Source organism: Echinops telfairi, unplaced genomic scaffold (genome assembly GCF_000313985.2).
Source record: "Echinops telfairi isolate 266 unplaced genomic scaffold, ASM31398v2 ScPeMD7_7469;HRSCAF=8507_1, whole genome shotgun sequence".
Classification (NCBI taxonomy): domain Eukaryota; kingdom Metazoa; phylum Chordata; class Mammalia; order Afrosoricida; family Tenrecidae; genus Echinops; species Echinops telfairi.
Window position 1 is genome coordinate 53,035,255 of NW_022111373.1, and position 15,412 is coordinate 53,050,666.

General features: G+C 40.7%; 1 protein-coding gene across 1 annotated transcript in view; it reads left to right on the forward strand.

Annotated features, from left to right (window-relative positions):
* Window positions 1–15,412, forward strand: part of MCTP1 (multiple C2 and transmembrane domain containing 1) — a 337,725-nt gene that overhangs the window by 246,930 nt on the left and 75,383 nt on the right. The window contains exon 16 of the mRNA XM_045285196.1: window positions 3,200–3,253. Coding sequence (XP_045141131.1) covers window positions 3,200–3,253 — 54 coding nt within the window. The remainder of the gene's footprint in view (window positions 1–3,199; window positions 3,254–15,412) is intronic.

Genomic DNA, 15,412 nt, shown 5'->3' on the forward strand with positions numbered 1-15,412 from the left:
CAACTCCCTTGCATTGAAGGAGTACTTGAGTAGAAGCCCAATGTCTATCTGTGACCTTAATACTAAACCTAGAAATGCATGCACATAGATCTATTTCTCCATCATCCTATATAAATATATTTACATATGTACATGCCTGTATTTAGACCTTTATAAATGCCCTTTGCCTCCTAGTTCTTTCCTCCATTTCCTTTTACTTTCCCCTTGTCCCACTATCAAGCTCAGCCTTCATTTGGATTTCAGTAATTCGTCTCGTTTACATTGCCCTTGATCAAGCCCCACCAGTCCTACACCCTCCTCGCTATTGATTTTGTATCATTTGTTGTTCCCTTGTCCCTGGGTTTGTTAACACCCATTTCTCCTTTCTTTTAAACTGAATTTTGTTATGTTTTATTTTGTTACCGTTATTGGGGATTTTTTGTTTTTGTTTTGTGTTGGATTTTTTGGTTTTTCTCTATAGGAAATCTAGGATCAGTAAATCTATAGAGATAGTAGCTGGATTAATAGCAGCTTGGATTTATGGCAGGGAAGTTGAAGAGCAATGGGGAACTAATAATAAGTTCAAGGAAGACAAAAATGTTCTGCAATGTATTATAATGATGATTGTACAACTTTAATATGTTTAAACTTTTGGACTGTATGTGAATTATATGTTAATAAAACTGTTAAATTTTTTAAAAGAAGAGGGGAGGGTGGAAAGACTTCATCTCATATATTTTGGAGATGTTATCCAGAGGGACTGGTCCCTGAAGAAAGACATCATATTTGGCAAAGCAGAGGGTCAGTGAAAAAGTAGGGGAGCCTCCACAAGGCAGATTAGCACACGAGGCTCAAGCAAGAACAGCAGGATGGGGCAGGACCAGTCAGTCTTCCATTCTATTGTGCATCTGGTTGCTATGAGTTGGAACGAACCCAATAGCATGTAATAACAACAAAGTAAAAGTCATGTTTTAAAATGTGTGAGATGAATTCCTGGGGTACAGCACAGTGTGCAATGTTCTAAAACATCGTGTCCCTCTTTACTTTTAAAATCTGTCTCAAATAGCCCAACTGGGAATCGTTGGGCACATAGCACCTCAATTGTCACTGCTGTTCTCTCTCTCTCTCTCTCTCTCTCTCTCTCTCTATATATATATATATATATATATATATATATATATACACACACACATATATATGAGAGAACTGCCTCAAACCTGGGGAAATTAACTATTAATGTGAAAGATTAGCTGCTCATCCCCATTTATAGTATCCTGATTAGAAACACGTGAGGGCTACTGGATGTAGAGATTCAGTACTTGTGTGCTGTTCATCTGTGTTCTCACAATATCTAGCACCATGTGCCTTGGACAAGGTAGTTTATAATAAAAGCTTATGGAATGAATGAAGAAAAAATGGTTAGAGAGAATGTCAAATATCTTTGACACTTGCTAAAGCTGAATTGTTTTTTATATCCCCATAGTAAGTGTAAATTCTCACAAGGCATTAGAAACAACATGTTTTTATACTATGGTTCTTTTGAAAGGCTGAATGTCCAAATGAAAGACCACAAAGTGCTGTCATTTAATATAAAATGTAAAGTGTGACATTAAATTAGGCAAAAATATCACAGGATGTTGAAGGTTTGGGGTCACCTCCTTGTTCACGAGACCTGGAACTGTAATTTTAAAACTCAGCTGATGCTTTTTGAATATTTAGGAATAATAATTAGGAATCACTGAGCGTCCTAACGTATTTTCTTGGTTTGTGGAACTCTGAATAAATCAGTCTTAGTTCTTATTCATAGGAAATCTCTGTCCGGGTTATAAAGTCACATGAAAGAAGACTGGGTCTGCATGTGCTCTTAGATTACAGGTCAGTTCTTCCCCTAACCATCGTTCTACTGATTCTGTTCAGAAACACTGCTGTTGATAGGGACCATCGAGTCAGTTCCCACTCATAGCAACCTTACGCACAACAGCGGGAAATGCTACCAAGTCCTGCGCCACACCCACAAATGTTCCTGTTTTTTGAGCCCATTATTACAACCATAGTGTCAGCCCATCTCCTCATGGCCTTTGCTCAGCTTTACCAAACACGATGTCCCACTTTGGAGACTGGTCTCTCCCGACAACATGTCCATAGTATGTACGAGGAACTTTCACCATCCTTACCTCTAAGGAACACTCTGGCCTTACTTCTTCTAAAACAGATTGTATGAATTCATAGATCAAATTTCAATGTGTTTTTTAAAAGCATCACAAGAACTTTTAAATGATACTAAATGGCACATATACAATCCCAAATTGTCATTTATCTGAACTATAGCACCTCTCAAGAGTTTTTTATACATTTTAATTTCTATAGAATGAGTGTGTATATGGGTGGGTGTGTAAAATAATAAGGAAGCACCTGAAATGGGGTGAATTCCTGCTGCATGTGTGCGTGTATTTTAGTGTGAATTTAGAGAGAGAGAGAATAGGAAACCACCTGGCAAGTCCAAAGTGACTGGTCTGTTCTGCCGAGTAGGAACCATTAGCTAAAATCCAACCATTCATATCCATCTGCGTAGGTCACATACACGTACCTGAGTATGGGATACATTTCTCAGCCTTCTTTTAATAACAATGCCTCTTCTCATGCTATAATCCTTGTATACAATTACAGAGAATTAAAAATTAAAGTGCCAGACAACCCACAAAAGCAAGCCAAGCAACACGACAATGGTCAACGGGTGACTGATGTGTGTGAGAATTAGAATTGGGGCCCACAAAGACTGTGTTGATCTTATGCCATAGACACAGCATGAACCATTTGAAGCATGTCGTTCTTATCTGGGCATTTGGTGAAAAGTAAATAAGAAATCGCAGAGTTATTTTATGCTTAATTACCTAACTCTAAATGTCAGGTGAATGTAGACAGGAGGACAGGTAAGAAGGAGATGCCCCTGGTTTAAAGCCTTCCCCAAATTAATGCTCGTTTACTGTGTGGGGATTTCAGATTCTTTAAGTTGTCACGGGGCTTGCCCTACAAATAGAGTCCCCTGGTTTTGATAAATTAAAGGTATAGCATTTTCCTAAGTCCGACCTCTAGATCAAATATCCTCTCTCAGTGCATCTGTTTTGAATGTTAATAAAGTTTTCATTCCAAGAGGTTCCAAATGACAGAACAAAATCTTCTCCTCTAAGATCACGAGAACGCCTTCTGTTTCTGTCTGCAGGTAGTAGAGGACATGCTGGAGGACGAGGAGGAAGAAGATGACAAAGATGACAAGGTAATTATCTTTCCCGGCACTTGGGTACCTGGGGATGGGGGAATGTAGACATGCCACTGTTTTCACAGACAGTTAAAAAAGGAGTTGAAGTGTTTGAGTCCAGGAAATTGGACAGTGCTGTTTATCATCCTAACAATGCCACTGCATGTTGCAAAGAGGGAGAGAAGGCTATAAATCCTCTTCGTTTTTGTCCAGAGCTGGGTCAAATATTTTTCTGCCAGGAACAAAACTAAAATAATTCAGCTTGTCTGGAACTTGATAGCTCTTGTGAAGATAACAGCAGTGACAACTGGTTTTGAAGGGCAAAAATGTGTCCTATCTTGAGTGTTACAAATTGGACTACACTTTGGGGAGAGCGGGGCGAGGGAAGTGAAAAAAAGAGCGACAGCCTGCGTGATTTTGAACCTGGCCATTGTCATCTGGACTTTAAAAGAAAAAGGCTTCCCAAAGGGACTCATGTGTGGAATGCTCCCGGGGATGTTTAAACAAGCCCAGGGCTCCCCAATCACTGTCTGTCTTTGGAACGGCTGGGTGGTTCTTGGGTGTGGAAAGCCACTCAGAGAGGCCTGCACTTCGACGGCCGGTTGGCTGACCACAGGATGGTGACCACAGGACATAACAGGTCATGTTGGAGACTGCTTGCATAGGTTGGGCTCTGGGGAGAGGGGACACCGGAGGAAGGAAATGAGAGTGACCTTGTACCACTGCAGCAAGGGCTGAGGTCAGAAGGACAGCGTTCTATGGCAAGCAGAGTCTGGTGCTGCCGTTATCACCTCGCTGGGCATTTCTAGAGTGAAAATAGAAAAAGTCTCAGTGTGGGATTGGGAAAGGGAGGGGAAACCACATTAATTATTTTCATATTGCTCGGCATATTAAACCAGATTTTGACCTTCACCAGAACCTATCTGGATTCTGTTGTAGGAAAGCAATGAAATTTTTGTGAAGAAAGGAGAAAAATAACAGCGTATCTTAATTTATGGCCTTGACCTTTGATTCCAGTAGAGATGTACAGTTATATCCCGGTGTAGGAATTTGTGTGTGAGAAGCAAGTATTAGAAGTGTGTAAGAAAAATTCAGTGATTAGTTAACCTCCCAAGTGATCTTTTCCCCTGAACGATATTCTATGCTTGAAAGAAACTAGAAACACACACACACACACACACACACACACTCACACTCCTCCCTTCTAATGCTTTTGCAAACATTTTTCAAGTGAGAGAGCTTTTATGTGAATTTTTTTTCTTCTGTATATCATTTAGTCATTAGCGACATCATCAAACATAAACTAATAAAATCTCCTTTCTGCAAAAACACATATGTGCTTGTTTTTAATGTTAAATCACAGGAGCATACACTTCTGGCAATAAATGATATGATTTATTGTTAAGGTCAGTGGTAGAGCTGTAGAGAGCTTGTATTTTAACTCATCGTGCCAGCTTTGAATCATCATTTCTTCGCTGATAAACACTGAGCTGCCATCCATTTATGGCCATTTCCCCTTGCTTGGTGCTGCTTTATTATTAAAGCCACCATAAAGACCCATCCCAGCAGCAGGCGTTTCCCCTGAAATGTGAATCCAGGGAAACCCTTAGTGAAGTCTATTCCTTCAATGTCCCTGCTTGAAGACAACACAGTGTGTGTGTGTGTGTGTGTGTGTGTGTGTGTGTGTGTGTCCAGATATTCAGAACCACTAATCTCTTGTTTTGGGGGGGGTCATGTTTTAATAGAGAGGATGTTAGGGATGGAGAACAAATTGGCACGCCTTGTTAACCACCTCACCAAAGCACAGGTGTCAAGTGCAACATGCCAAGGTGGAAACGACACCAACCCTCGGGAGTGGTATCTATTGTAACCTAGTGTTTAGTGGTCTGAAATCGACACCTTGGTTCTAACACATTTTCAGATCTAGTTACCAAAATTGATTGAAACTGAGCGCTTAAATTACGGTGTGAATTCAACTCTATTCTTCCATCCCAGATGCCCACACAGTGTGTTTTCCATCTGAAAGGGTCGTGAGCTGATTTTCATAAATCCAGCCCTTTTATTTGAGAGATCTATGAAGAGGGCATTTTTATTCATAATGCAGTTGATGGCACAGAAAGCATATCCAAACAAAAAGAAGGAGAAGAAAGTGGCAAATGTAATAATTTACAATAGACTTTTAAGTGCTTGCATAATAGAAGAGAGAATCTTAGAGTGGACATCTTGAGATATAGTTTTTATTATGTAAAATGGAAGTATGAGAGGCTCCTTCAAGTCTCCATTTTCCAGCTTCCACCTCTTGGCTGGCTCTCACAGTGGTAAATGTCGTCAGTCTCGGCTATCAGTACGTCGGAATGGAAGAAGGGTCATTTCCTACTTTAAAAAATTCATTGGTTCCTCTATTTAAAGTTTGTGTATAGACTCATGCGTAATGGAATTTCATGAGAAAACAAATGTGGTTTTTGCCATGTGAGCAAGTACTGACCTCGAGCTCTCATTATTCCTCTGTTTTCTCATGTGGTATAATAGTGGGGTCAGGTCAGTGGGGCTTCTTATAGGATAAAAGTAAAAAAGATTAATAAATGTGCCAAAGCCTCACTTTAATTGAACCTGAAGCATATGTTGCAAGTATGTGAAATATGTCCCAGATGTTTCACCAGGGTTAGTGCCTCGGCTTTCCCTGATTACCACAAGGCACAGCTATTAGTCCTCTAACCTTTGGACTTGGGGGTAAATGGGGTATTACGTGGCACAGAACGAGAGCACCTGTTTTCCATTCAGCAAAGACCCCTGGCAGGCTTTGCCTAAGCTCACCCATATGTTTTCATTTAGCAGATTGTTGGGTGATTATGAAAAGTGTCTTTCTTTAGAGCCAGCATTGATATTAGTCACTCACAATGAAAGGGCGAGTCATTGGCTACTTGACAGGGTCCGTGTGGGCATCAACTGAAGTTGTTGATTTCACTTGAGCTTGGAGTGTTTTCCCTCAGCAGAACTATATCAATGGCAAAGTCACTAAGTAGTACAAGGAGATGAAGCAGATAAAGATTACAATTCACTTTGCGAATCACTTTCCATCAGGACTTCTTGTTCATGAGCAGCTAGGAAGACGCCGGTAAAAGTTGGGAAAGACGAAGTCATGAATGGATTTACACCTGGCACTCCACATCTTAAACTTTTTCAGCTTGTGGTCTTGCAAGTAATTTTCCCCTAGAATTCATCCTTTTTATTAAAGCTGGTCAGGGTATGTGATCTTCAGACTTATTCTTCACTCGAGGAGCCATTGTCCCCCTTTGCCTAAACCGACAATGAGGTGACTTCTCGCTTAATCCAATTGCACCATTTTCACAAAGGCAGAGAATATGGGTTTTGAATGGTGAGGGAGTCTTTGTTATGAATCACTGACTTGTTAATATTTTCACATCTACATTATGTAGAAGCACTATGTTCAACTGTTAAACGGTGCTGGAGCTGACAGTATCCCTGAATTAAATGTAAGAGAGACATCATACTGTGTTCTCAATTCCCCTTGTTGCAGAGCATTCTCTCACTCAACCACAAAGCTACAGTTTGATCTGAGTTTTCACCTGACACCCAATCCGACCTATGTGGTTAATAGCAAATCAGACTTAGCTACATTACATTGACAGGGTTATCAATAAGCCACATAATACTGTTTTTCACCATGTTGTATATAATAAGACAGTGGTCAATCTGCATGATCTAGACATTTAATTAATGAAAATCAGCTTTCATTTTGTAGCTTAAAAACTTCAGGCATGCTTCCTATGGTGCTTCCTACCCTTGTAATAAGATCCAGTTGCAATATAAGGAAGCAGAAGATAGAATGCAGGATTTCCTCAGAAAAAGCAGGGATTCAAATGCATGACATTCTAGTAATGTTTATTGATAAAAGATTTTAAAATCTTCAGGCATTTATGCTAACACTGCTTCCCCTTTTTCTTCAACCATTATGTCAAGGTTACTGTGTCTCAAGAAAACTAGATGCCATGGAATGAAGCCTATCTGAGTTATTTCAAAATGCACAGATTGTTCATTTTAATTCTGGAAGTCTGTATTTTCTGGTTTGATTTGTCAAGCCCTAGATATGTATGTAGCCTTCCCAAGATGCATATGTCTCTGCATCTCAAGTCAGCTGTAGGGGTGGGGGTGAGGTAAGGGGAGAGAGAACTCTTATATGCGGTATGAGAGAAGATGTTAATCTAACAAAGTGGCATTTTCCAATTCTATTTAAGGAAAGAACTGCATGGAAGGGAAACAGACCAAGGCTTTGAATAAGGCAAGAAAGAGATGCAAGATGTGTGTGTGTGTGTGTGTGTGTGTGTGTATTCCTGGTTCAACAGGGTTCTTTGCGCAGGAGGCAGGCTGAGTTCTCATCTGCAGTATCTGAGGAAGAACTCGCTTTCAAGCCCATTCAGATTGTTGGCCAGACCCAATTCTTTTTGTCTGTCTGTTTTCAAAACCATTTTATTGGGAGCTAATACAGATATCCTATTCCATAGTTCAATTACATCAAGCAGTATCGTATAATTGCTACCACAGCCAGTTTCAAAACATTCTCTTCCTTCTTGAACTCCTTGATAACAGCTCCTATTTACCTCCTTTCCCCACTTTACCCCCCAGGAACCCTTATTCTGCTTGTTGTCTCTATATGGTCATCAATCCTGGGTTTCATATACCGAAAAACAGAAACACATATAAGAAAAATTCAAGAGGGCTACCCACAATGACAAAATACATCAGATATAAGCCCCAATATGAGAAAGAAGCAAAACAGAGAGAGAGAGAATGTTGAAACCAGACCTGGCCCAGCATGCATCAGAGCGGGGATCAAGTGAAAAGGTTTTCATCATTCCAGTCAGGTCTTTCGTTGTGATCTCTTATAGTCATCTCCCCAGTGCGCGCTGTTCAGTAACCAGTTGAGTCCCATCCCTCCATTATGGACAGAGGGAAATCATGGGAGGCTATTTCCTCTGTAGATCTCACAAATGTATCTTGGGCTTCCATTGTTATCCATAGCCCTCTGCACACCAGAATCTCACAGTTTATTCATGGTTGTAGGACTGAAGTCTTGTTCCCTTGCTTTCTGTAGCCCCCTACCAGCCATCTTGATGTCCTTTTCACGTAATCTCTTCTATCTTTTAATTAATCGTTGAAGAATCTCCCTTTTAGGAAGTCCCTCTTACTATTCAAATTTCTTTCTTCAGAATAACACAGGCCCTTTTAAGGAGTAACTTGCTTAGTTCAGGGCTACCCAAGCTGACCTAACCTACTCATGAATGAGTGCCACAGTAGTCATAAATGCACACACACACACACACACACACACACACACACACGCACATCAGAGGGCGGGGACTGTACAGAATACGTGCACTGAGAGTAGACGTGTTAGCAACCCTATTAGGATTCTGCCTCCCCAAATTATCTAAGCACATATGGAACACTAATTGTGTTCTTTCTGCGTATCTGACTAGACTGTAACCCAACTATTCTACAATAAACAAATCAGGAAAACCTGCTTGCCTAATTGTGTCCATGAAAAGATTATAGAAGACATCTCAGACAAGAGGTTAAAAACTAAGGTATATATTGCAATCACAGGATAATATATCCCACTTGTTTATTATATATTCTGATCAGAGTTAGGATGCCTTGTCAGAAAGCAGGCCCAGAGAGACTATTTCCTTCCTTTTATGATCTTCTCTGAGAAGAACAAGTAAGAATAAATTTAGCAAAAAGGTAGAAGAGTCCATTTTTCATTGGAGGATCTGTTGGTGTTTATAGGTACTGAGTAGACAGTCACATGACCTGGAATCAGTAAAAAACCTAAATTACATGTTACCTTTATTGCCCCTGGCCACTGTGATGGGTAAAGTTGTATGTCAACTATGATTCTCCGTGGTTTGACCATTCTGATGGAGTGTAGCAGTTATGTTGTAACATGCTATTACCTCATTTTGAAATTTGATATAATGTAATTACTTCCATGATGAGATCTGGTATGGTTAGCCAATCAGTTGAAAAGAAGCTTCTTCAGAAGTGTGGCTAAATCCAATAGATGTGGACATTATGACATAGCTCTCTAGCTTTTTGCTCACTCTGAATTCAGCAGCTTTCTTGTCATCATCTGACCTCCAGTTTTGGTGAGTTAAGCCAGTGGTCAGCTGTACTGCCTGCCCATCTTGGATTAGTTAACCCTTGCAGCCAGTAGAAGCCGTCAACCTGATGTCTACATCAGACTTGAAACCTGCTGGCCTCTACAGTTGCATGAGCCATTTCCTTGAGATCAATCAATTAATCCATCTATATTCTCTCTATTTACTTATCTACCTTTCTATAGATCCATCTATATGCTTCACTAGTTTTATTTCTCTAGAAAACTCACCCTAAGACAACAATGTAGGACAGCATTTTTACCAATTCTGGGGATAGGGATGTGGACACCTTTAGGGAACTCTTATTCTACCATCCATACATTCCTTTGCTCATGTGGCAGGAAAGTGCTGTATATGCAGAAGCACAGTAAAGAGAAGTGGAAAGTTAGAAGTGCAGGACCCAGATCTGAGATGAAAGATGTGTCTCCTTATTGTCCTACCTCAATACTTTAAAGACAATATTTCAGGTAATATGCAGCTGTACTTTAAATTTTTCCTGGAAAATACTGTCTTAACAGAAGGTGTAAATGCCAAGTTTGGTATCAGAAATCTTAAGAGTTAGTCAGAGTTCTACACTTTATTATGTAGGTCAACTTCGGTAACTCAAATTTGACTGAACAAATTTCTTCATTTAAAAAAGAAGGAATTCAACTAGATTATTTCTCTGCTATCTTCTAGTACCAATGTTGCTACATGATTCTAGAGGGAGTAGACAGTTTTTCATGATTGTGTATCCTGATGATACTGGGCATGTGTAAAATAGGAGTTCTTCCCATCCTCGTGGATCTTGACTGAGAGCAGATCATACCAGACAGATGATTATCTGTGTCTTATTGGCTGTGCAAAGGCATTTGATTGTATGGATCATAAAAAACTATGGTATATGTTATAAAGCAAGAGAATTTCAGAACACTTCATTGTGCTCATATAGACCCTGCATAAAGACTACAGAGCAGTTGTTCAAACAGAGAATGAAAATACTACTTGGCTAAAGATCAGGAAAGGTTTATGTCCTAATTTTACATCCTTACTCAATCTGGTGGGAGAAAGATAAGGCTTTCTACTTCCATAAAGAGTTGCGGTCTTGGCAATCCACGGGGGCAGGTTTACTTTGTCCTGCTGGAGAAGAATATTGAAAGTACCACGGACTAAAATGAGAAACTGATCCACCTTGGAAGAAGTATGGCCAGAGAGCTCCCAGGAGGCAAGGATGGTGATGCTTTGTCTTACATACTTTGGACATGTTGTCAGGCCCAGTCCCTGGAGAAGGACACCATGTTTGGTAAAGTAGAGGGGCAGCAAGAGATAGAAAGGCTCTCACTGAGATGGATTGACACCATGGCTGCCACAGTGGGCTCAAACGTAGGAAGCACTGTGGGGATGGCATAGGACAGAGCAGTGCTTTGTTCTGTTGTGCAAGAGGTCGCCATGGGTCAGAACTGATTCAATGGGACCTAACAACAGAGTCAGAATCAACTCCATGACAGTGAATGAGTATTCAATCTGTATAGTGAGTCAGTAAAAATCAAGATGTCCCTGATCCAAGATATTTTCAGTCACCTTATATGCATGCAAAAGCTGGACAATGGATAAGGGCAAAAAAACTGATGCATATTAAGTGATGGTGTTGGTAAAAACAACAACAATACTAAATAGACCATGGACTTTCAGGAGAATAAAAGATCTGTCTTGGAAGAGTACAGCCTGACCACACCTTAAGAAACCAGGATGGCAGGACTTCTTAAATAATTTGGACATGTTATTGGAGGAGACTAATCCCTATAAAAGGACATCATACTGGGTAGAGAATCAGTGAAAAAGAGGAAGACCCCCCCAGTAAGGTGGACTGATGATGGTGGGACCACACGACGACAGGCCGAAGCATCGTAATGATTGTGAGGATGGTGCAGGCTGGGGCGGTGTTCAGTTCTCATAGGGCCCTCTACTCAGCACAGGCTCCACAGAACTTCACAACAACAATGGAGCAGCGTGGCCAATTAACTTTATTTTTCAGTAGAATTTCACTTCTTCATAATACACACTTCATCTATCTCCCTAGCTATATATGGCATTTTTTATATGTTTCATATGAAGAAAAATTCAGTCCCACAAAACTCCAGGGCAGTGAATATTGGCCCTATTTAGGTCTCAGGCCCATTGAGAATCTGAAGAAACTTATAGATTTCATACCAAAGAAGGAAGAAACACACACACACACACACACACACACTCTTTTCTTCATGCATATTTTGAAACAGAAGTTGAATTATTTTACAGCAACGCTAAAACAGCTTTATAAAGTCTTACATCTCAGTTGCTCTCACTGCCTTCCTCCTGACAAGGGTGCTTATACCCTCAAACAAATTCAAAAATAACACAAAAATACTTTTTAACTGAGCTCCGAAAAAGTCAACAAGGAGGCCGAAGTCTGCCTTGATAGGAGTTTGTGGAGTTTCTGGCACAGCAGGGGCTTAGTGCCTGTGGCATCCGGTTGAATGTGGCTTTTCAGTGTCATGGAAGTTGAGTTCTGAAGCATGAATTGGCAAAGGAGTGCAGTAAGAAACATGGGAGCACCTGACTAATCCAGACATAATGTCATTCCATAGTTCAATCATGTCAAGCAGTATTGTACAATTGCTACCACAATCAGTTTCAAAACCTCTTTTTCTTTCTTGAACTCCTTGATATCAGTTCCCTTGTCCCCTGAGATTTTCTTATATGAGGCTAGGCATTGTGGATTTCCAAGACTCCTCTAAAATATTTTCAATTGAGTTTATACTGTGTCAATGAGGTAATCATTTGCAAAGTCTATCATTTAATTAATTAAATAATTAATCAATGAAGGACACTGCACACACACCCCCCAAAAAAAAAACCCAGAGTCTGTCTTATTGATACTCTATCATTGAAAACATTGCAATGGGTAAATCTGCTGCACAAGACCTCTTTAAAGGGTTCAAAAGCAAGGCTGTTCCTTTGAGGACTATGGTATACCTGACCCAGGCCTTGGTATTTTCATTGCCTCGTGTGCATGTGAAAGTTGGACATTGAATAAGAAAGACGGAAGAAGAGTCCGTGCATTTGAATTACGGTGCTGGCGGAGAACGCTGAAAGTAGCGGGGCCTGCCAAGAGCACAAACTCATCTGCCTTGGATGAAGTTCAACCAGAGTGCTCCTTAGAGGCAAGGATGGATAGTGGGACCTCATCTCGTGTACTTTGGACTTGTCAGGAGAGACGAGTCCCTGGAGGACGTCCTGGTTGGGATGTCAAAGGGCAGCAACAAAAGAGGACGTTCCTCCACAAGATGAATTAACACAATGGCTCCATCGATGGGCACGGGACCGGGAGAGTTCTGTTCTGTTGTGCATAGATAGCGTCGCTATGAGTTCAAAGCAACTTGATGACACCTAAAAAAAATCATTGAAAACTAGGATTAAATACTATGATTCATAGTAAGGTCATTGGGGCAGAATTAGCTTTCCAAAGAATTGCTCTTGTGTTTCCATCTGTGCCGGACTTTCCACCTGGCCACCACGCAGTGTTCTTCTTGGTCTACAGAGCTCTCCTCCAGCCCCCAAATGCTTAGATGAACATCTTCCTCCAAGATGCCCAGCCCGAGAGGATTTCAATTAAAAGATCACCTAGAAAATTTGGCAAGAATGAAGCAGCACAGCGGGGGTGGTGGGGAGGTGGGGAGGCTGGTCATGGAAAGACTGGTGGTGTGGGCCCACCTGCTGCTCCGCGGGAGGAACAGATTGGGCCGTCTGCTGCTGGTGCAGATTTACAGCCTCAGAAACCCTCTGGAACACTTCTACCCTGTCCTGCATGGTCACTATGAATCAGAGTTGGCTCAATCGCAGTGGAATCTTTTGGCATCGGACAAGTAGAGTGGGCTATGAATGAACTCTTTCCTATTGAGTTATTCTGATAGGTGGATCCTTTGCCTTGGAAGGAAGGAAGGAAGGAAGGAAGGAAGGAAGGAAGGAAGGAAGGAAGGAAGGAAGGAAAAAGAAAATCAGTGATTTCATTTGAAGTTTCCTAAAATTGTAAGACAAGTCTCTGGAAAGCTAGTTAACTTTTGTATTGTAGCAGTGAACTTCCTATTCTACTTGCATATCTTGACAAAACCTCTTGAAATAGCAGTGTGTCAGCCCTGGCTCTTCTCAGGTTGACAACGTTTAGAACTAGACAGGATTTTTTCGGGATCGCTGGCAGAGTTGTCGACACTGGCTGACACCACTGTATGCTGAGATGAGGAGCAGTTTGTGCACCAAAGCAGCAGAACCAGATGTGTTGCCAAGCATCACAGATGCTCTGTCTGAACCCAGAGTGTCAAGATTTTTATTCTGCCTCGGAACTTGTTTGGCAAAGAAATTCTTCACCATTTTAAAGACATTGACTCTGCAGATTATAAGAGGAGTTCACAAATTAGGACTTCTTTCTTGATTGAAAGAACTTCCCAACAGGATTTGCCTATGCAAACGAAAGTATCTGTGTTCACTAAATGACTTGCAAAAGGGGGTAAGAGTATTAAATAAATATCAGAAATGCTTTAGTTGTTGACAACATTTGATGGGGGATTAGCTTTTTTAAGAATGTGACTTCAAAATATTTCCAGTGGCATGTAGATGGGTTTTTTTTGGTGATATGATGTACTCAGAAATTGTTTTACTACATGTCCATTTGGGGGTAAAGAAAGATGAATCAAAATCCAGGTGAAGTGTCAGTATTTGAAAAATCAAGCTATTTTTAATTAAAGAAAAATATCCATAATGTCGAACAGATTTTCAGAGCAGACAGGCACCAAGCGTGCATGCAATTTAATAGATGTCCTAGTTCCATTGGGCAAATCTTACCATTTGGGTTTGTATCACAGTCCATAATTCATATAAAACCAATAGATATGTGAACTTCACAGTATGATTCTTTTTTTCTTTGCTGTTTTCCAACTTAAGACTCAAAGTAAATAAAGATGGATGACTGTCCTCATGGTGGCAGGCTGTGCTTTCTTAGATTTCCATCAAAGTAAACGAGTGTAGAGGTTTGGACGTGACAGTGAGGAGGAACATGGTAGTGATGATGTCACCTGTGAACTTCCAACAGCATCTGTGGCTGACTGGATTCTGTTTAAGATAGACTTACCTTTCCCATTGTTATCCTATTTGGCTATGTGACTCACTAGGGCTGACATGCCATTTCCACAAAGAAGAGAGATCTTCTTTTCCTTCTGTAACAAGGCTCGAGCAATCCCCTTAGCAACTACTCCTCCAGCTTTGGTCCTGGAACAAAGACAAAGGGGCGCCTACCTATGATGGACATGCATGTGAGCCAAGACGAAACCTTTGTCTTGATAAGGGTCTGTGGTTTTGAGATCTTTGGTACTGCAGCCTAACCTAGTCCAGACTGATCTACTCAGCACCCATGCCTTACCACTTTGAGTAACTCAATGCCATAGTCTTATAATTTGATATAAGACATAAAGTAATCATGGTCTCATAAAAAAAAAGTTGAATTTTCTTCCTCTTCTTCCTAAGTTTACAGCCCTATCCACCTTGAAGGCCAACCTCAGACACAGGTTGATCTGCTATTGTCTCTAATTGAAAAGTGATACTATCATTCCATAAACATATTAAAAACAAACCAGTGAATAGTTAAATAAGCAATAATGTGAGTCTTCCAGGAGCCACTCTACCAATGGTTATAATCAATGATAAAAGAATATTATAATACAATTATATACAGAGTTTTGTGGGAAAAAATAGGAGAAAGCTCAGCTTCACGGAAGTGTCAGTGGCGATGGCACAGAGAAAGTGACATTTAGTTTGGGTCTCGCAGGATGGGAGAAAGTGTAGCAGGAAACGGGGCATATAAAATCATAGGATCCTAACAGGCAGGAGAGAAAGAGGGCAATGACACTGGAAAGGTCCATTTAAGATTGTGAAGACTTTGGCTGTCGTCTACAAAGTTTGCGTTATAGTCTGCATGCACTGAGGACCC